Source organism: Ostrea edulis, chromosome 4 (assembly GCF_947568905.1).
Source record: "Ostrea edulis chromosome 4, xbOstEdul1.1, whole genome shotgun sequence".
Lineage (NCBI taxonomy): Eukaryota > Metazoa > Mollusca > Bivalvia > Ostreida > Ostreidae > Ostrea > Ostrea edulis.
In genome coordinates this window covers 19,980,048-20,001,697 of record NC_079167.1, presented here as the reverse complement: position 1 = coordinate 20,001,697, position 21,650 = coordinate 19,980,048, and the positions used below count along the sequence as shown (strand labels likewise).

At 34.1% G+C, this 21,650-nt stretch overlaps 2 protein-coding genes across 17 annotated transcripts in view; one reads left to right on the top strand and one right to left on the bottom strand.

Moving 5' to 3' along the window:
• Window positions 1-6,664, bottom strand: part of LOC125668151 (V-type proton ATPase 116 kDa subunit a 1-like) — a 43,071-nt gene extending 36,407 nt beyond the window's left edge. For 4 of the 13 annotated variants that reach the window (XM_048901961.2, XM_048901966.2, XM_048901965.2 and 1 more), the window contains exon 1: window positions 842-1,122. The gene's annotated coding sequence lies outside the window, so the exon portion shown is untranslated. Of the gene's footprint in view, window positions 1-725; window positions 2,014-6,537 lie in introns of those variants that run through there. The other 9 variants (XM_048901962.2, XM_056161282.1, XM_056161285.1 and 6 more) reach the window with 5 other exon arrangements.
• A 125-nt stretch (window positions 6,665-6,789) lies between these two features.
• LOC125670954 (tRNA-dihydrouridine(16/17) synthase [NAD(P)(+)]-like) lies at window positions 6,790-21,638 on the top strand. 4 transcript variants are annotated; one of them, XR_007368450.2, is made up of 13 exons: window positions 7,657-7,770; window positions 9,270-9,503; window positions 13,108-13,267; window positions 13,523-13,635; window positions 15,311-15,393; window positions 16,501-16,604; window positions 17,401-17,545; window positions 17,827-17,923; window positions 18,391-18,482; window positions 18,769-18,958; window positions 19,486-19,525; window positions 20,557-20,632; window positions 21,232-21,369. XR_007368450.2 is itself a non-coding variant. In XM_048906411.2 (12 exons), the coding sequence occupies exons 1-12, from the start codon at window positions 6,881-6,883 to the stop codon at window positions 21,534-21,536; spliced, it is 1,644 nt and encodes a 547-aa protein (XP_048762368.1). In that variant the 5' UTR covers window positions 6,790-6,880; the 3' UTR covers window positions 21,537-21,638. The 4 variants fall into 4 exon arrangements, 3 of the variants coding, with proteins under 3 accessions (XP_048762368.1, XP_048762369.1, XP_048762367.1); XM_048906411.2 differs by lacking the exons at window positions 7,657-7,770; window positions 19,486-19,525 and adding an exon at window positions 6,790-6,925 and having other exon boundaries at window positions 21,232-21,638; XM_048906412.2 differs by lacking the exon at window positions 19,486-19,525 and having other exon boundaries at window positions 7,536-7,669; window positions 21,232-21,638.
• Window positions 21,639-21,650: the final 12 nt, after the last annotated feature.

Sequence of the window (21,650 nt, the reverse complement as noted above, 5' to 3'; positions counted from 1 at the left end):
ATCTGGAATGGTTATACTTAGTGGGGCTCAACATTCATATAGATTTCGAGATGTCTTTATGCACCATATAATTCAAAACATCAATGAAATATACAATTTATAAATATTTCAATTTACTGATGTCACAGTATCAAAATTAACTGTTAAATCTGGGCAACTTATGAAAATTGGTCCATGACAATTTAACGAACTCCACAGTGTGTGTGTGTATGTGTATTATATATATCACAGCAATTTGAAGTAATAAAATGTCCCCCAGAGTCATCATATTAAAGGTCAAAATTCTCAATCCCACAAATCACTGACCTTTCTCCTCAGTGTGAGGGGTTTGACCTACTATAAATACTTAAACTACATCTAAACTAACGCAGGCAGTAATCTGCTAATATTAAGCAGTGTTTTATCTACCAGAAGGCTTTGCATGGAACATTATGATCTTTTCCAATCCCCCCCCCCCTCCCCATCTTTCTTTTTTCAGAGTCTAAATAATTAAAATAAAGATCCCCCCTCTCTCTTTGAATGATAAAAATAGAGAAACTGCCCTGTGATCTAGATTGCTAAGTCTCTAAGACCATAATATAGGGTACCACATGACTTTTACAGTAAATGTGAAAAATATCATAAAAATACAATGCAGAATGGTAAATCACCATGAAGACAAAACCAAATTCATTTAGAACAATAATGATATCAATATCAGCAATAAATACACAGTCTACACTTGCCTGGGTGGACTTTTCCCTGCCTAATTATTCAGTACATTTAGATAATATACAGGTACAAGTAGTGCACACAGAACAAACAGTCAGCCCCTCAACAGGGGAATGTGTCCACTCCTTACCTGAGTGACTTCTCACAGGTAACACCAACACTACCTGGCTGTCAATCTTGTCTTATTTCCACAAACTCTTGGTACAGGTAATTAATGCATGTGGAATATTCTATATCAATGAAAACACAAAGTACCGATACGTTATGTCGGTACTCGCGGTAAAAGTTATCATCATCATGTGATTGTAGCAGTCAGCTGTTGCATATGTTGTTAACTTTATCACAAGTGACAGAACAAAGCTGTGCCACATGAAGTTAAACATACTACAGGTATTATACAAACACAGCCCAAAAAATAATCATTTTATTCTGACACATGCAATTATGTATACGTTAATTTCTGACACTTATGATTTTATGTGACATTTCATGTGCATAGTGTCCTTGATTTAAACAAACAAAACAAAATTTGTCAATGATTTATTTCCAGTCCAGCTCGTAACTTTCAACCAAGGTCACTCCAATACATGTTAGCAGTGACACCAGTTGCTGGGTTAATTTGGTATTCTTAGAATAAACTACCCCATTATCCAAAAGGTCTGTGTACATGCAGTAGTTTTTCCTTAGGTTGGAATTAAAAAAAAAAACATCAGCCAACAAAGGAAAAAACCCACACAAACAATCTAAACAAGGGTATGAAAGGGATCAGATGGTTACAATTTGTTTAAATATTTTGAGTAAAGTATTTCAAAATGTAATTTTTTTTATCAAGATAGCAGATTATTCACGATGAAACCAGTATTAACAATGCACATCTTTTATCTCCGTGGACTTAAATCACTTATACATGAATCAAGAATATCTGGAAAATTTGAAAACAAAATAGAAAAATATCTCTATTCAATTTAAAACTCAGTTTCAAAAACCTACCTGCATGCAAACATAAAAACAGGAAAAAAATCTTTAACCAATATGTATGGTCATGTATATCACCTGATTAAAATTCAACGGGTTTCCAAGAATTCAGCAAGTTATGTGCAGCAATTTATTCTCATGGAGCACTAAAAATTTAAATACAATTGCACTTTGGTTCAATGTTGTACTTTCTACAAGTCTTGTGATTCAATTAAAACTCAAAAACAAGTTTGCAAACAAAACATCAACTTGAACATGTTGAAGTGTCCCAATGCTCTTAAGATTTACATGTACCAGACACCATCACTCGTTCTTGTTGAGAGTTTAACAATGAGTCACAGCCCCACTGCATTCAATCCTATCAACATTACTATAAGCACTGTTTATAAGATCTGTAATTTACAATCAGGAAATACCTCTACATGTACTTCCCCCTATATCATGAGCCAGGGTATTTTATATCAGATTACTGGTGTTGCCTCTAAGCTATCATGTTTCATTCTGTTATGACAGTTCACAGTTGGCAAAGTATTTTCCTGCGCTGTGCTTTAATTCTTTTCCTTTTTAAATATTGTCCGCAGACTAGCTTCCTGATGACACAAAAGAGTATACTTAATTGACAATACATTTGTTCACCCTGGTGTCAAATCAAACAATTGAATTTTGAATGAGGAAGTAAAAATTCCTAATGATGTCTTCTCCACTGGCAGAAGATCAAGATTAAACTGATACACACACAGTGTACATGAAACTAAATGGAAGAAACAGAGATCCGGTTACATAATAAAAGCATACGACCAATCTAGTTTTTAAAAAATCTGATCCTTATCACTCTCCTATTTTTTGACATGTTGCCTCACAATTAGAATGAATATATTAGACAAAAAAGCATTAAAATAACAACTCCGACAAACAAGTACATATGCAGAAGTCAAAATGAGAAATATGTAATAAATTATATATTACTGCTAACATTGAAAATAATTGTACTGAATGATATGTATTCATGAGATTTCCAGAGTCATCACTTTAGTGAGACCTATTGATGTTGTCAATTCATACACGAGAGGAAATCTTCAAGTCAAGAATAAGTGGCTATAAAATGTTCACGGTCTTAAAAATATAAATTAAAAATAACCTGTTCCTCTTACATCCTATTTTTCATTTTAATATGTTACTAATTTAAATTCTACATAGCATTTTGTGTTACTATATTCAAATTCTACATAGAATTTTAGGTAACTAATTTAGATTTTACATAATATTTATGTAACTAATCTAAAGTTTACATTGCATTTTAATATGCCAGTAGCTACTAATTTAGATTCTACATACCATTTTAAGTTCCTTATTCAAGGCCAGACATACTCAACAATGTAGGCAAACAAATAGACTTCATTGTCATTTCTTTGAAGTATGAATTAATCTCTTATATAATTTTAAATAACCTAGCTCTTATGTACCCCAAAACAACACAGGTAACACCGATCTCTGCCAAAGTCACCCAGCCTTATTCAATATTGAGTAACCCAGCCATTAACCAGTAGGGTCCACTATTCACATCACACGTTCTTGTCCTGGGTGGACCTCTAGTCCTATGACCGCTGATCACAATTGAACACAAGCAATTATAAATATTGTAAGAACTCAGTTTTTTATGTTTGTGATCTCAAAAAATTTGTGCCCCAAAAAAAGTCAAGCAACTATACATGACAAATCAACATAATCATTACAGAATTTATTACTATGCCACTTTTCTTTACTAGAGACAAATGACCTACCACTATTTTCAAATTCTATAGACCCAACTGATTTATTACCATAAACCAACACAAAGTAACAAACACCTTTAATATATTTCGTTTCTTTCAAAACTTAAAACAGATTATCACTTATGTAATTGTGAATATGCATAGATCATTTACAACACTTGTTTATTTATTGGTGATATTTTCTTAAAGCCTAATTCGTATACATAGTGATTGAACTACAGAATGTCAAAAAGTGCAGAAGTGATAATTGTCATGAATACTGCATTAATTCACTCTGTAGACAAATTGGTCTTAAAATATTCATCTCACTCTAGATCAGACATAAAATATTCATCTCACTATAGACCAGACTTAAAATTTTCATCTCACTATAGACCAGACTTAAAATTTTCATCTCACTATAGACCAGACTTAAAATAATCCATCTCACTAGAGACCAGACAAATTCTCTGCTACAGATTCTGTCTATAGGTCTACCATCAATTTCACGCACTGTACATGATGTACATATTTGAAAATTGTGTCTTTAGAAATATTCATACAATGTTTATATCTCATTCACCACATACAACGGAATGCAGATAACCAACCAATGTAAAGTCCCTATAATAACAAATTAATTGTATGGATTATTGGTCTGCGTATATATCATACAGAATTCTGTGTAACTTTTGAAAAGTTTTCCGTTTTGGAAAATTAACTAATATTACTAATTGTATGATGTGTTTAAGTTAATGAGTGTTGTTTTCTTTAAAATACAAAACCACTTATAAACCTCCACATTTTTATAAATGTCAATGTTTTACCCATAAAGAGCACATGTAAAACAAGCAAACACTAGACTAGTTAAGTTTTGTGAGCAATAAAGTACTTGTAGTGCAGTGAGTGGACCCTTTAATGATGTGAATAAATAAAGGAAATTATTTTTTAATCCACTTTACAACTGAGTATACCATCAAACTTGGGTTAAAACCTGGGTTCCTGTGTGCTTCCACTAGTTCCATTTGTAGAAGTTTTGTAAACTTGTCCTTGTGCTATTGTAAAAGTTTTGTAAACATGTCCTTGTGCTATTGTAGAAGTTTTGCAAACATGTCCTTGTGCTATTGTAGAAGTTTGGTAATGTTGTCCTTGTGCTATTGTAGAAGTTTGGTAATGTTGTCCTTGTGCTATTGTAGAAGTTTGGTAATGTTGTCCTTGTGTTATTGTAGAAGTTTGGTAAACTTGTCCTTGTGCTATTGTAAACTTGTCTATTGTAGAAGTTTAGTAAACTTGTCCTTGTGTTATTGTAGAAGTTTGATAAACTTGTCCTTGTGCTATTGTAGAAGTTTGGTAATGTTGTCCTTGTGCTATTGTAGAAGTTTGGTAATGTTGTCCTTGTGCTATTGTAAACTTGTCTATTGTAGAAGTTTTGTAAACTTGTCCTTGTGCTATTGTAGAAGTTTGGTAATGTTGTCCTTGTGCTATTGTAGAAGTTTGGTAATGTTGTCCTTGTGCTATTGTAGAAGTTTGGTAATGTTGTCCTTGTGCTATTGTAAACTTGTCTATTGTAAAAGTTTTGTAAACTTGTCCTTGTGCTATTGTAGAAGTTTAGTAAGGCCAATTAAAATTAATTGATAGACTATCATCCCTGCCTGCCCCTCAAAAATGGACCCACCCCAATTTTTTTATTTTTGCAAACATTTCGCAAAATTACGATTTCAAACAAACTTGCTTCCCAGTGACATGAGTGAATGATTAAAGTCACAGAATGTTGGTTTTATATCTTCTACCAAGGATTCTTTAAATGTTAACTTGATTAACACTTTGAGCGATGCCATTTGTCATTAATTTTTTCTCCTCAGGAAATAAAAATTTAAAAATAAAATCCTCTCACCCGCCCTATATTTTTTTGTGACCCCGGATGATAATCTATTAATTAAGTTGAATTGGCCTAAACTTGTCCTTGTGCTATTGTAGAAGTTTTTCACATGACCTCACCCTAATCTCAGCGAGATTCGACTGACTCGTCGAGGATGGATATTTGGACTGATGAACAATTCTGAAAAGGCGTCAGTTTAAATATCCAGTCTTCATGAATCTCACTGAGATTAGACCTCACTCTGTTTATCTCCTTCACAATTCACGATTTAAAAAAATTTCTGTGTTACATTAAAAAATATTCACATGATCATAAAAATACCAGGTCCAGCACAATCTCTATATTTAGCTATATCAAGATATGTAGCTTTATAAAGCTATTTGAAATGGTTGATCAAGCTAGTTTAGATTGAATTAGATTTAATTTCTTAAATGCATGGCATATATAGCCAAAAAGTCACATAACTGAACATGTTTATACTTTGAACTAACAACAACACTGTTCCAATTTAACAAAGTTCATAACAATACTACATTGTTTTAAGAATTTTGTAAATTGTTAACTGTCCACTACCCTATGTGCATTGAAACATGGATATATATGATGACTTTACATTGCAGAATCTGATTGCCAATCCATTTAAATATTTTTTTTTTACTCATTTTTACTCTATAGCTGAAGATTGGATAACTTGCTTAACAACTTAATCCTACAGATTTGACAATTTTGAATCAAAATTCTTCCTAAGGGACGTAGTTCTAGTATTTTCTTTGGGTTGGTTTTTTTGTTTTTTTGTTTGTTTTTTGTTTTAGATTGTAAACAATCTGTTGTATGGACTTCAAGAATGAAATACGTTCACTAAGTGAAATTCAATTTTTATGCTTTTTAGAAATTGATTTGGTAAACAAAAAGATCTGAAATAGCTAAATCGAGCTATTTCAAATTGCTTTATAAAGTTGTATTGCTTAACAAAGCTATATAGGTAAATATAGAGATTGTGCTGGACCTGAATACTGCCTTTGATTACACTAGATCTATACCCAGCTGATACTATTGCTGAACTGATACCCCTTTTATTATCTAGAAATCGATAAAACATCGTACCAACTGATCAAACCCAATACAGAAATATGACCATTTTTTCATTTATTTTTCTTTGAGTTCATTCTCGTGAACTTGATGAAGTTTTAGAACAGTTTTATGTGTTTGAGTACCACCTACCTGAAAGTTTTCTTCCCTAATAATCTGGTTCTCCACTACATATTACCAGTTTATCATATGACTGAAAATATAAAATTTAAAATCGAACGAAGGCCAATTTTCCGGATATTGCATGTATTGACTAACAGGCCTAAATATACAAATACAATTTTGTGCTATTTTCAAAACTGTTGAGAAAGTAAAAGAAAAATAATCATAGAACTCAGGTAAAGTAAAATAATCAGTATATATGAGAAACCAAAAATTAAAAAAATTCAACTGGTTTTGAAAGCTTCCCCAATACGATTGCCCTCGTTAGTCGAAAGCGGAGTGAGGTCCCTTACCGAACCTCTTCAGTGTCAACATGTGGAAAATGGAAGAACGTCAACAAGTCGAAGAGACGGTTCAGGTATTCTGCATATGGAAACTAGGAGACAGATAAACGTTATAGCTCTCCTTGCTTATAGACTTTGTTATTCTTAGTATTTGGAGTTTATTTCACTTTTTGTTATGTATTTTAAAAACCATGTACATTGTCCAGATTGACTGCATCAAACAGTATAAGTATAAAAATGATGTAACAGGAAGGCAACACATGGCACTTTTTATTTTTATTTTAAATAATAAAGTAACAAAAATAAAGAAAGTGCGGGCTTTTCATCGATATGCCAATAGAAAAGAAAATTATTTTTCTTATAAAACTGTGTCATGTGTATTGTACGTGGATTAAAATTGAAATTGCCAGTGATTTGATTGTATAAATGAAATCAGACAGAAAGTTCTTTATGTACATGAGCATCTTTTACCATAGTCTCCGATGGCTTGATATTTGGGCTTGGTTGTGATATCCAGGCTTGGTTTTGATAGTTGGTAGGCTATGATATTTGGGCTTGGTTGGAATATTCAACAGGTCCAATCCAAAGACTATTTCTACCTACGTAGCTACTTATAGCTATGTAGGTATTTAAACCTACTCCAGGTAGCTATTTAAACCTACTCCAGGTAGCTATTTTTACCTACTTTTCCCTTTACTTGCATTTCGTGGCCAAACGCAGGAACGGAGCAATATCATATCAACACCTATCATACTCAACTAACATCAGATGAGATGCTAACCTGAAAACCACAAGGGATCAGAATGCTCTTCCCACAAGTACAGTGACCACAATGTGTCGAAAATCTTGCACCTTACTCTTAGGCCATTTTTTAAAATTGGTTTACGGATTTCAAAATTTTCAAATCCGTTTGGAGGAGGTAAAAAAAAAAAAGGTCAAAATCTTAAGTAATTAAAATGAACTTTATTTGAGGTTAATGTTTTATTTTCAACTTTATTCTCTTCACAGTCAACTTCAGACGGTGATATATAGCGATTATTGTGCACCTTGACAACAATACTGTTTCCTTCAAAAATGATACATGTATTTCTTTATTAAATTAACTTTCTATCACTAGTAGTTAAACATTGTTTACCGTTTAGATATGTAAATCCCAAAATGAAAAGAACCAACTGTTTTTCTATTCAAAAGATGGCATCCATGAAGTATCTAGGGACTTTAGTGTTTGTTTTTATTTTGGAATTTACATATCAAAATGGTATGCAATAGATAACTAACGTTAATCAGAGGTTAGGTTCATAAACAGATAACTTATTGGAAGTAAACAGCTTGTTGCCAAGGTGCAGAATAATTGCTACCACTGGCTGATATTTACTGATATTCCACAACATTTCAAAAAATCGGTGCAGCAGATACGTAAACCAACTCAATGAAAATAAAAGGCCTTAAGTCAGCAGTACCGCATTGTTTTAACTTTCACCATTTTATAAAGCAGCACTGGATTTTCATGTGCACAGATTTAATGTGGCAGAACATATCATGAGGTGAGGTCACAATTTTTTAATTTCTTGGTTTAAGGATTTTTAAAAAACAAAATTAGGGTCAGTTGGAAAAAAAAATGAAATACAGATTTTTAATATCTATGACCGTTGTTTATTTTTAATGAAACATTAACATCATTTCATGATTAAAGTGGATTTGGTTGAAAGGCATGGTTTATCTTGAATAAAAATAGATTACAGGTTTTCAGCGACATTTTTTTAATTATCCCAAACTAACAAAGGTTGAAAAATTACCGCTATCAATTATACAACTATTAATACATTATGTGTGTTATTTTTAAATACCACTGCATTTCCCATTTACGTTAGCAGCAAGAATGTCACCAATTGTAAGAGAAATATTTATTTGTATCAATTCTTTTTTTCTGTGATGAAATACTATTTGTTTCATCGACAAGAATAATATAGGCATCGTTATAACGTCATCAGTGGCCACATCAGTTTACATGGTTTTTTAGAAATATGGAATATGGATATTTTGCAAAATGAATAGCAATGACCAAATTCAAATCAGTAGGTTTGCCTTTCAGGATTTTCTATTTGTAAAATTTAAATTTGCATTTTTTTTTTTCGGTTTGGCATGCTTGATAGAATTTTAGAATTAAAAAAAAAGTATAGAAATTTAGAAATTTGCATTTTTTTTTCAATTCCCCAGAAATTAGGGTCAGTGGATCTGTAAACCAAGAAATAAAAAAAGTGTGGCCTGATTGATGAGGTAGAAGTTGATTACAGCATTGTAGCTGTCAGTTCAAATATCACTCCCAAGTCAATGCTTACCAAGATTACATTTATCCAGTATTTCAGTGTGAGTGAAATTTTGAAAACCGTGTACACCATTATTATTATATTTTCTCAGGATAAGAGGAAACTCTCAGGGTTTGACTTTTGGAGACGGACCCTTAGCTCTGCCAAGTACGTGGTGGCCCCAATGGTGGATGCTAGCGAGCTTGCTTGGCGGATGCTGAGTCGTAAATACGGAGCGCAACTGTGTTACACCCCCATGTTTCATGCATCTGTATTTGTGAGGGACCCTAACTACAGGAAAGAAGCCATGCAGACCTGTCCAGAAGACAGACCACTGATAGTGCAGGTCAGATTAAGTGTAGTGAAAGATATGTTATTGCATTTCATTGGTTGCCTTGCATGTAGTGAAAGATATCTTATTGCATTTCATTGGTTGCCTAACGTGTAGTAAAGGATACGCTATGGCATTGCATTGGTTGACTAGCGTGTAGTGAAAGATTTCTTATTGCATTTCATTAGTTGTCTAGCACGTAGTGAAGGATACATTATGGCATTTCATTGATTGCCTACCGTGTAGTGAAGGATATGTTATGGCATTTCATTGGTTGCCTAGGAAGGTGTAAATTGCAAAATATCCAAGAGATATCCGCTGATATGCAGCTCAACAAAAAATTTTTAAAAAATAAATATACATGTATATATTTATTTACATACTGTATAAGCAGAATTTTTAGTGAGGATTTAATTTTGGCTTTATTAGTGAGAGAGATGAAATCACATAAATTGAATATCGCTAACAATTCATTCCATACCAGAGGTAATCTTTCCTGGAATTATCATGATTATAAAGTCGCTAATCTAAAAATTAGCTCTCGCTAAATATATATACCCATTTTGAAGGAAAATACTCTTAATTTGTGTCTTGCTAAAAAAATTCCAATCATACGATAATTACATGGTCACATGCAGGTCAGCTGAATTTGAAAACAAGGTGAGGCCAAAATTAAAAAGTAGTTTGTTTGCCATCGCGCGACCGACCCATTTTTAACCCCCCGACTGGAAAGTTTTTAATGACATAATTTCGGCCATGTTTTTTTTCTTCCTCTCCGCATTTGGTTCATCTTCACAAGTCAAGGGTTATTGATTCGCTACCTCGCACCATGCTTGCATCAGTCACCCACAGGTGCTTGTGGACAGGACTTTCGGTCATCGGTGATATGACATTTTTAAAAACGGTTTCTATGCGAGATTTGCGTATTCCATTGAAATATATAAACTCTGAAGTTACATATTTTATCAAAAATATGTCCGAAATACCCAAGGAATTGAACATTTAAAATACAAGAAGGGAGGTACCGGAAGTCCTGCCCACAAGCACCTGTGCAGTCACCGGGTTTGGGACAGAGGATGACGCATTAAGCTAAAATTAAATCATCCAATGAGATTCCTCATTTAAGATGCAAGTTTGTAAAGAGCAAAAACAGAAAATAAACAATGGTCTTCGTGGGATACTTTTCTTAACATCAAGAACATTGCGTGTTGTTTTTATTTTGAAACGAGGTAACTAATCAATAGCCCTTGATTTGTGAAGATGCGTTTGGTTTTGTTTTTAGTTTTGTTCTTTGCAGCGTTTTGTAAATCGCCGCAATTTTAAGCGCTCAAATGATCGATTCGGCACATGGCATACTGGTAGAATTTTATCTATCCGACGAGGTATCAATTAATAATTATGGACACAAACAACTGTGTCCAATGAAAATGTAAATGGGTACCCTGAATATTCGGAAGTGTCCGCAATTTACCAATATGCCCCCAGGAATTAGTTATCGAAATACCACCTAAAAGTATTGAAATTTTCCTTTAATTACATGTATATACGCATATTAAGTTTATATATGTTAATCTTTTATGATAAAACGTTTTTAAATTTGTGATTGTAAATTTAGGAAATTCAATTGTGTTCAATTCTCACATTCACGATTTTTCAAAGAAAGATAACTCTAGCAAAATTTATACATGTATATCACCGATGATTTTTTTCCCCTAAACAATATTTGTTTGAATTGCAAAATATATCTGAATGTTGATTTAATTCAACTTAAGCAATGTATATATATAATGATTAGGAAATAATGGTTGAACACGTTCTTCTTTAATGAAAGAAAAATAAAATGAGTTACCTTCCTTAGATTAACACAAATTCTAATAACATGACTTTTTTATTAAAACTTTTGTTATTTTTTCTTCAGAGACGGTATTTTACACATTGAATCAATCCTTAATCTTTCAAATTAACTTTAAAAAATTGATTCAAAGGGGAATTTCGTTAGTTCTAATGGGCATTTCGCTATTTCTGGAGGCATTTCGGTAAATCACGGGCATTTCGGTAATTCGAGGTACCGCGGAGCACGGATTTAATGTATCAGAAATCGTTTGACCAACATCATTGAACATGAAATTGTGTTGAGTTTATACGAATAATGTTTTAGTTCAACAACAATGCTACCAAGTTTCAGTTACATAATACATGCATGATACATGGCCATTGAGAGTAAAATCATGACAACCAAAACTCTAGACAAATTTGAAAAAACAATGGACATATTCAAGACCTGGAAAACAAACACCCACAAAACAAGTAACATATCAAAATAACAAAATGATATATGAGCCATGCACAAACTACTCCTGTCCATGAAGTTAAAACTGCACTTTTTAGAGAGGTTTCTGACAGTTCTGCAAGTAATTCACTGTAATAGGGTTAATTCATCAAAAGAACACAAAATATAAAAACAGAGTTTTGATTTTTAATATATTTTCAGCAAACCAAAAAAAAAAAAAACCCTATCGACCGTCCCAATATTCTTTATGACCCTTGGGCTATGGCAAACCAACATTTTTTTAAATGTGGCCTGAGAGAATTTTTATGCCTGTGACTAAGGCTTGAGTATTGGGGCTGGGTATCGTTTGGAAAATTTCAATAGGATACATATTGCAATACAGAGAGACGATATGCGATACGTACTGACGATACAATATAAGTACATTTACATTTAATTTTGAGGATTAAAATGATTAAATAATAACAAAAATAAAGCTTCACCTATTCTTTTTGTTTCATTTGCATATAGTGTTAGCTTGAATTAATCTATCATAAAAGACAATTGTGCATGAAATTATTATCTATTTGCTTTTTTATCAATATTGTTAACATATTTCTCTCTTCATGAAAACAAGGGCATCCACATTCTCTGGCTTTAAACAAACCCTAATTGCTGATACAATATCTCCTGCTATAAGTCTAAGTCAGCAGAGGAAATAATTTTCAGGATGAATATTCACAAATGAATTATAACTTCATTTATTTGTTCATATATTTCTTCATACCAAAATTGCGACTGCAGATCACGTTCTACATACAGTGTACATCATTCATCGTTAGATTTCTCGCTATATCGGTTATCTTGTTGCTAAAAAATACCGATGTATATCGATAATCAATATATTGATCCAGCCCTATTGAGTATATAGTTCACCTCATGTCTATTTGTCTGTCTCACATGCATGGATACTTGGGCTAACTTTTAAGAATCGTATAGTTTTTTAGTAAGAGCTGTTGAAAATTGTAATTTCTTGATGAAATAATGTATCTGTGGTAAAGTTTTCAAGCTAGACCTTATGTGTATCAAGGAGGATATTGGGACATTGGGACATATACTGAGACTGTATATATTTTATGGAAAATTTTCACACAATAGAAAGTCCTTGAATTTTAACAGAAATGCAGTGTGTTAAAAGAGCAGACATACTATAGTCCAAATCATGGGAAAGCAGAGAAAAGTTTCAAGGAAATGACAAATATGTCAAATATTGGTTCCATCAGAGGGAAAAGCATTGGCCGATACTCTCCTGTAACTGTTTATGATATGTAGTACTGTGTCTGGTTACAGTTCTGTGCTAATGACCCGGATACTTTTCTGAGGGCCGGCCGGTATGTGGAGGACGTATGTGACGCTGTGGACCTCAACCTGGGCTGTCCCCAGACCATTGCCAAACGAGGTCACTACGGGGCATTTCTAGAGGATGAGTGGGATCTCCTGAAAAAAATGGGTACAGTAATTCATGAACTTCAACCTGTTCTAAAATTTGTATTGATTCAGAGTTTGGAGTAATTAATTAGCTCCGCCTACTGTGGTTACTGTCAGTGTTGTTGGTATGATGAGGATTCCTTTAAAACTTTCAAGAGATCATTATAGCTAATATAATATCTGTAACATTATGTGACTGTGTATGATAACAGTTATTTTTAGTAAATTCTGTTCAGGGGAGAGAATCTGAATTTTTTCATGAGGTTGTATATTTTAGTTGAGCTTTGCCATCAGAAGTTGAAGGTTCCCGTCACCTGTAAGATCCGAATGTTCGAGTCCAAAGAGAAGACGGTACTATATGCTCAAATGTTGGAGAAGGCAGGCTGTCAGGTATATAGAGGTGTAGGGGTATGAGATAGGACTTGAGTCTGCTGTTAAATGGCTGAAATATTGCCAAAATGGCGTAAAACCACAATCAATCAGAGTGTGTGAAAGAGGACTCAAATAGTCAGAGAGTGAGAAGACCCAGGTAGTCAGAGTGTGAGATAGGACTCAGATAGTCAGAGTGAGAGATAGGACTCAGGTAGTCAGAGTGTGAGATAGGACTCAGGTAGTCAGAGTGTGAGATAGGACTCAAGTAGTCAGAGTGTGAGAGGACTCAGGTAGTCAGAGTGTGAGATAGGACTCGGGTAGTCAGAGTGTGAGATAGGACTCAATTAGTCAGAGTGAGATAAGACTCAGGTAGTCAGAGTGTGAGATAGGACTCGGGTAGTCAGAGTGTGAGATAGGACTCAGGTAGTCAGTGTGAGATAGGACTCATGTAGTCAGAGTGTGAGATAGGACTCAGGTAGTCAGAGAGTGAGAGATAGGACTCAAGTAGTCAGAGTGTGAGATAGGACTCAAGTAGTCAGAGTGAGATAAGACTCAGGTAGTCAGAATGTGAGATAGGACTCAGGTAGTCAGAGTGTGAGATAGGACTCAAGTAGTCAGAGAGTGTGAGATAGGACTTAGGTAGTTAAATTTTGTGATGAGATATATGTATTAACATTGTTTTGTTATGGAGTAATCAAAGTGGTTGATTAACGCAAGTTGACACAGGCATTGTGTGGTGGTTGACACAGGCACAGTCTTCATGAAAACATTTAAAACATGCTGCCAGTAGGACCAGTGAACTGTCTGAATTCACTGGCCCAAAGTGAAATTTACTGCCCCTCTCCCCTGAATTTTCATAGTACATGTTTTATTTTATCAAATACATTATGGAAAGTATTGTATAATTGTACAATTAATTTACTGAAACCTTATCAGATATGATTATTACTCAATCATATCCACACTAAGACATCCTTCCCATTGATACCAGAAAAACAATACGGTATATGGTATTTTCTCTCTCTTCACCTGCAAACAAGACTAAAAATTCATGCATTTTTCACAAACATGAAAACATCCCAAGTGTTACCTTAACAATTACATGTATAGTTATCGTTCTTTACTTTAAGAAGGAAAGAAACCGCAATGTTCAATCACTTACTTTTGTGCTATCCATCGATTTATTTTTATTTTGATAGTCAATTTATGCAAATAAGACGTTTAGAATATCTACTTCCAACATTATATTTAATGTGACTTACAAAAAGTCTACAAGCCCATCGGACTTCTTGCTTTTTGATTTTCACTGACCTAACCTTAAAATTCACTGGCCTTGGTCTTCGGACCACTGAGTTTTCATGAAGACTGCTGAGGCATTGTGTGGAAGGTAACACAGGCATGGTGTGGTGACTTGTTCCATTCGTTTCCACCTGTAACATATTAGTTATTTCATATAAACATATTGTTAATTAATTTATTATATTAACTTTTCTTGGATTTTATGAATCATTTACCCATACTCTTTCACTAATCTAAATACATTTACATAATCTGATGAGTTTTAGTAGTTTACTTTGATTACAATAATCATTATAATGCTTTCTGAATGCTGAAAGTCAGCTGATAACAGACCCATAGTCGTTATGTTATAGACACATTACATGCCTGATTGCATTCACATTGTGTGTTGTAGCTGCTGACAGTGCACGGGCGGACAAAGGAACAGAAGGGACGGTTTACGGGCCTGGCGGACTGGGACGTCATTAAACTCGTCAGGTCAGGGTTAAAATGTCGCTTATAAGTCACCAGGAATTTCTTTCATTCGAATGGTCAATCAAATCAAATCAAGTTTTTATATAAAGATACCTTAAAAGGGTATGCTACACCAGAGAAAATTGATATGGATGAAAAGTGGAGGATATGTTCAACAATATTTTGAAATTAAAAACTTTCAAATTTAGTCGAAAAATGCAGTTTTAGTAGAAAGCAATCTGAAAAAAAATTTAAAACCCTTGCTGAACTCGATCCCGCGATCTACAGTTCTGTCAGCAGTCGACGTGCTAACCTACTTAGCTACACAGCTGGTGGTGATTTTTGAAATGAATAGACAAATATTGCTGATATTTATATTTTCATCCATGTTTAAAAGGAAGTCAGCCATTATGACGATGTAGAGTACCTCCTTAATACCTGAATGCGAAAATAAATTACTTGTACATAAATATGATAAGGAATCTACAGTACTAAATGATAGAAATTTCCTTCTTGTGGTCTGTAGTGTTTTTATACCCGTATTTATAGAGTGTTTTTATACCCTTATTCATAGAGTGTTTATGTACTTGTTATACCCCAAGCAACAAGTTGTGGAGGGTATAATGTTTTTGACCCGTCCGTCAGACCCTTTCTTGTCAGTGAAACTCCTCTGAGACTGCTCAACAGAATTTCTTGAAACTTTGTAGTTGATAAGGACACACTGTGTAGATGTGCATATTCCCAGGAAATTCTGATTCAGTAATTTTTCTGGGAGTTATGCCCCTTCTTAACTTAGAATTTCAAACCCGTCTGTCCTGTTCTTGTCAGCGCAATTCCTCTGAGACCACTCAACAGAATTTCTTGAAACTTTGTAGTTAATAATCTAACACTGGTACATGTAGGTGTGCATATTCCCAGGAAATTCTGATTCATTAATTTTATGCCCATTATCCAGTTACAAGTATGAATTTTTTATTATGATTTTTGTCTGATTACCCATCAGTAATGCATAGCATTACCTTTCATTCTGTCAGGCTATGTTGGAGCGTGAGATATGTGAGCTTGCTCACTTTTTCTTTCATATTTGTAGAGTGTATATAGTTTATGTATACCTCCAATGTATATTTGTAGAGAGAGTGTTTCCATACCTGTATTTGCTAATGGTAACATACAATATCTACCTGATGTGGACCGATGCATTCATCAAACAGGGGTACAAGGAGTCATGTCTGCAGGTAATTAATTAAACAGGGGTTCAAGGAGTCATGTCTGCAGGTAATTAATCAAACAGGGGTACAAGGAGTTATGTCTGCAGGTAATTAATTAAACAGGGGTACAAGGAGTCATGTCTGCAGGTAATTAATTAAACAGGGGTACAAGGAGTTATGTCTGCAGGTAATTAATTAAACGGGTACCAGGTGCAGGTAATTAATTTAATCAAACAGGGGTACAAGGAGTTATATCTGCAGGTATTTAAACAGGGGTCCAAGGAGTTATTTTTGCAAGTAATTAATTAGTACCAGAAGGATTAAGGGTTCTCATTTCATTGTCCATGTCTGTGACAATAGGCCTACTCCTAAAGGGCAAAACACGAAGAGTAAAGTATTTGATATCATAACTGCATATAATGATACAACTTATAGTTTGGAATATTGAAAGTTTAGTTTACAATCCACTTTATGAACCTATTGTAAGCTTTCTATTCTAGTGTGATTTTGTAGAGAGAAACCTACATAACCCTGTTTACTGTTGACTGTACTAGTGTGATTTTGTAGAGAGAAACCTACATAACCCTGTTTACTGTTGACTGTACTAGTGTGATTTTGTAGAGGGAAACCTACATAACCCTGTTTATTGTACTAGTGTGATTTTGTAGAGAGAAACCTACATAACCCTGTTTATTGTACTAGTGTGATTTTGTAGAGAGAACCCTACATAACCCTGTTTACTGTTGACTGTACTAGTGTGATTTTGTAGAGAGAAACCTACATAACCCTGTTTACTGTTGACTGTACTAGTGTGATTTTGTAGAGGGAAACCTACATAACCCTGCCCTGTTTTCTGGTGACTGTCCTCCAGTGTGGAAAATGGCAGAGGACTACCTCGAGCTTGCGGAGAAATACCCCTGTCCGCTGTCTTATTCCAGGGGACATGTCTTCAAAATATTTCACCACAGGTAGGTAGTGAAGTGGGAAACTGCCATGTTATTTTGTGAAATTCGTTACCAAGATCAAATCTCTACTTTGTTAATGGTAAACATGATACAGTGCCCATTTTGTATATTGTTAATGGTGAAAATGATACAATGCCTACATATATATATTGTTAATGGTGAAAATGATACAATGCCTACATACATATATTGTTAATGGTAACATAACACGATGCCCACGTGTACAGTGGATACTGTTAATGGTAAACATGATACAGTACCCATGCGTATATTGTCTGTTGTAGCCTAAATGTACATCCAGACATCCGAGATATAATTGCTTCTGGAAAGTCACTCGAGTGTTTCAGACTGGCCACGCTCAAACTTAAGGAGAGATGTCTGGTGAGTTTCACTAATACTAAAGATTTCTTACTTTACATTTAGTACACCTGCCTTGTGACTGAAAGATTTGTGTGGTGATATTGTGGTGTTAGAAGATTTTCCCTCATGTATAGGAAAATTCAATTTACTGTAACTTTTATTCATGCGAGAGAGATTTTCAGGAAGTTTGCAAGAACCTCACCTTCGCTAATATTTCTTGTTCTGAACCAGTCCTTTGCTATTTCTCATATTTGTTTAAGATTATCTCTGTCGCGAAAATTACTTGCAGTCAACAAGTTCATCATTTTAAAATCGCAAAATAAAGTCATCGCAAAAAGAAGTTGGTTTACAGTAAGTGTAAAATCATCACGAACTATTGTGTATTATGACAAGAATCCATCCTTAAGCCAGGTGTTGATAAACTGAGGTGCCATTCCACAGATGAAGTAAATCTAAGTCCCATGTGATGTTGGTTCTGTGTTTTGTAGGCAGATGCAGAGAAGCACAAAACTAACCCGGAGCTGTTCTCCACAGAGTTACCTTTCCCTTACTGGATTTGTCAGCCCTATGTCAGACCTGAGTAAGCTATATTTCTGGGATGGCGTGTATTTTTGAAAATTAAGTTAATATTGACAATGTTGACCATGATTGAGCACTCAGCAGTATTTTGAAATGCATGCATTCATGAATAAAATAGAAAAGCTATTCATGCTTATGCTTGATAATTCTTTGCATATCATGTGTCACATTGTCCTTCACTTATATACTGGTATATGTATAACTACATGTATGTATGAGCATACACACACAGAGCTGTTGATACTGGTAATGTACATGTATTTGATGTTCATTTATGTCTGCTTTAGTCCAAATGATAAAGAAAAAAACAAAGACAAAAGAACTGTGAAGCGCCCCCTGGAGGAAAAGCTTCAGTCTCCAGAGTTTGCAGGGATGTCCAAAAACAAGGTCAAAAAATTACTGAGGAATCCTTTAAAGAAGCTAGCCAGGAGTTCAGAGGAGAATTATGAGAAGTGTGTAGCCTGTGCAAACATCAGGGTATGTATCAAAAGTTAGAATAGTTATCATGAGGTTTGTACAGTAAAACACACTTATAGCGAAGTGGTGGAGATGAGCCGTTTTGATTTGTTATAAACATTATTCATTATATACAAAAAGTGCATGACATGTTTTAAAACTACAAGAAATTACAATCACTTCATTGTAAACATGAATTCATTATAGACGTGTCCGCTATAACCATGTTTTACTGTACAGGCATTGTCAGAAACCCACAGTTGGTTTTGTCTTTGAACTCATTACCCATGGGCAGACTCGCAGTGAAAATGTTGTAGATGATTGTAATGCATGGCTTATATGATTAACATCGATGTGAACCAGTTAGGATATGTTATGTATTCACTGTTTATTAGACACATAATCGTAAAGTCAAAAGCGACCATGACACATCTGTCGTCTCAGTCGGAACATCGCTGGTCCTTTTCTTAACGTGACGGAAAAGGCCGATCATTGTTACTTATTGCTTTTGTTTTGCCAAGGCTATGATCGATATATGTATATTACAGTTCATTATACATTGGGACTAGTTAAAATAATGCCCTCAAGGTAGTATGCCTTTTGATTTGAAAAAAAAAAATGAATATCATGTTGTTTTGGGTTTTTTCCACTAATTTTACTGTTTGTAATTTGTTATCCATGTTTTCATTTTAATTTATTGTTACTAATTTGTATTACACTGTTAGTTGTAACTTGAAATTTAGGTCAGGGTTTATTTCACTTCTTAGTCATTGTGTTATCACGTACTGACACATGTACAGATGTGCACTTGCTTAAGAACTTCACTCACTCAATCAAAGATTTTCTGCAAAGCAAAGCGTAATTCTATGTTGGTAAAGTAAAAAAAAAAACCATGTATTCATATCATATAGCAGCAATTCCCACTGTTGTTTATATCCAATACTACTTTGAGGGCATTGTACTAAAACAAAATTTTATAATTAATGCACTTAATTCCTAAATAACAAGGCACTAAGGCTGGAGTCAAAATTTAATAGTTTTTAAGATACATAATTATTCCAGTAAAAAATACTGTGTAAGTAGAATTTTTAGCGAGGTTTTAATTTTGGCATTATTAGCGAAGATGTTAAGGTCGGTAAAATTGAATATCACTAGTAGATATTTATTCCATATTGGAGATACATTATCATAGCTATCTTTCTTAGAATTATAAAGTTGCTAAAATTAGCTGTTGCTGAATATACATACCCATAATTTATGGACAAATCGCTAAATTTTGGTCTCGTTAAAAATAGCACTTATACAGTACTTCCTTTGATGAGAATACATGTAGCTACATGTTTGGTGCACATTCAAGGAAAGATCAAGACAATGCTATATGTTCTCTTGGCAAACTGATTCCCAGGGTAGAAAATGTTCTTATACTGTATGTACATTTTAATGTTTATTTTCCAGGGTAGATTATATGTACATTTTAATGTTTATATTCCAGGGTAGAAAATGTTCTTACATGTACATTTTAATGTTTATATTCCAGGGTAGAAAATGTTTTTATATGTACATTTTAATGTTTATTTTCCAGGGTAGATTATATGTACATTTTAATGTTTATATTCCAGGGTAGAAAATGTTCTTACATGATGTGCAAGAATTGTTGTAAGGTAAAAACCTTCAGAGAAACCCTGGATTGCAAAGGTAGGTCTTTATTGTAAAATTCCTGGATTGTAAAGGAATGGTTTAAGTGAAATCGTACATGTTTATTGTGAAATCCCTTTGACCGTAAAGTATGTTTTTATTGTAAAATTTCTTAATTTTTATACATATTTACAGATTTATATGTCTCCCCTTTTTCAGGGGGAGACAGTTTTTTTTTTACTTTCTGTCCATCCATCTGTCTGTCACAAAATCTTGTAACACTTCTCCTCCTGTATGGCTTATCGTATAAACTTGAAACTTTGTACAATACTTCAATGCCATTTGCAGATGTGCATATTGTAGGGACAGGAGGATCCAATTGTTATCCTTAAAGTTATAGTGGATCTGAGGGGTGGAGGGTGTAAAATAGTTTGTGAAGACTTCTCCTATGTGGCTTATCAGAGTTCCTAATGTCTATGTTCCTGCTCATGCTTTCTCCTCAATACCATGTAGTTCATTAAGGGGAGCGGGTTTCATTTGGAGGACTTCCAATTTGGGGAGCTGGGGAGACATTTGCTTTTCATAAAAACAATCTCTAGTTAATCATGTATTTGTGTCAATTGTATACAACAAAGATTCGATCATTTTTCAAAAATTAGGTCACCGGATTGTGCTTCACACAAAGAACTCAAGCAAAGCTGCTTTTGATCAGAAGAAAAAGGAAATGGAGGAAAAGACAGCAGTACATGAAATCAGGATGATCGATAAATGTGTCAGGGTAAAGGCAAGTACTCAGGGGAACAAAGAGGAGAGAGAAGAAGACCGACTAGCTGATATGGACTTGGAGACTGAAAACTCCATGGAGCTAGACTCTGGTGATGTGCAAAGTGAAACAAGGGACTTCACTAATTTATCTAATGACAATTTGACAGTTACAGCAGATCCCAGTTTTAAGGATGGCTGAGCTAATGTTTGCTGTCTTGTATTTTAGTTAATATTTTATGAATTTGTTTTTGTTTTGTTAATTTTTCAATTTAGATTTACAATAAAATTGTACTGAATGAAATCTGAAGGGTGT

Bases quoted from the DNA above. Each gene is read 5' to 3' on its own strand.
- LOC125670954 (XM_048906410.2), top strand. From the start codon at position 7,684: ATGTGTCGAAAATCTTGCACCTTACTCTTAGGCCATTTTTTAAAATTG. The intron at 13,268-13,522 runs GTACAGTAATTC...TGTATATTTTAG, and splicing joins GGATCTCCTGAAAAAAATGG to TTGAGCTTTGCCATCAGAAG. The intron at 16,605-17,400 runs GTAATTAATTAA...GTGATTTTGTAG, and splicing joins ACAAGGAGTCATGTCTGCAG to AGGGAAACCTACATAACCCT.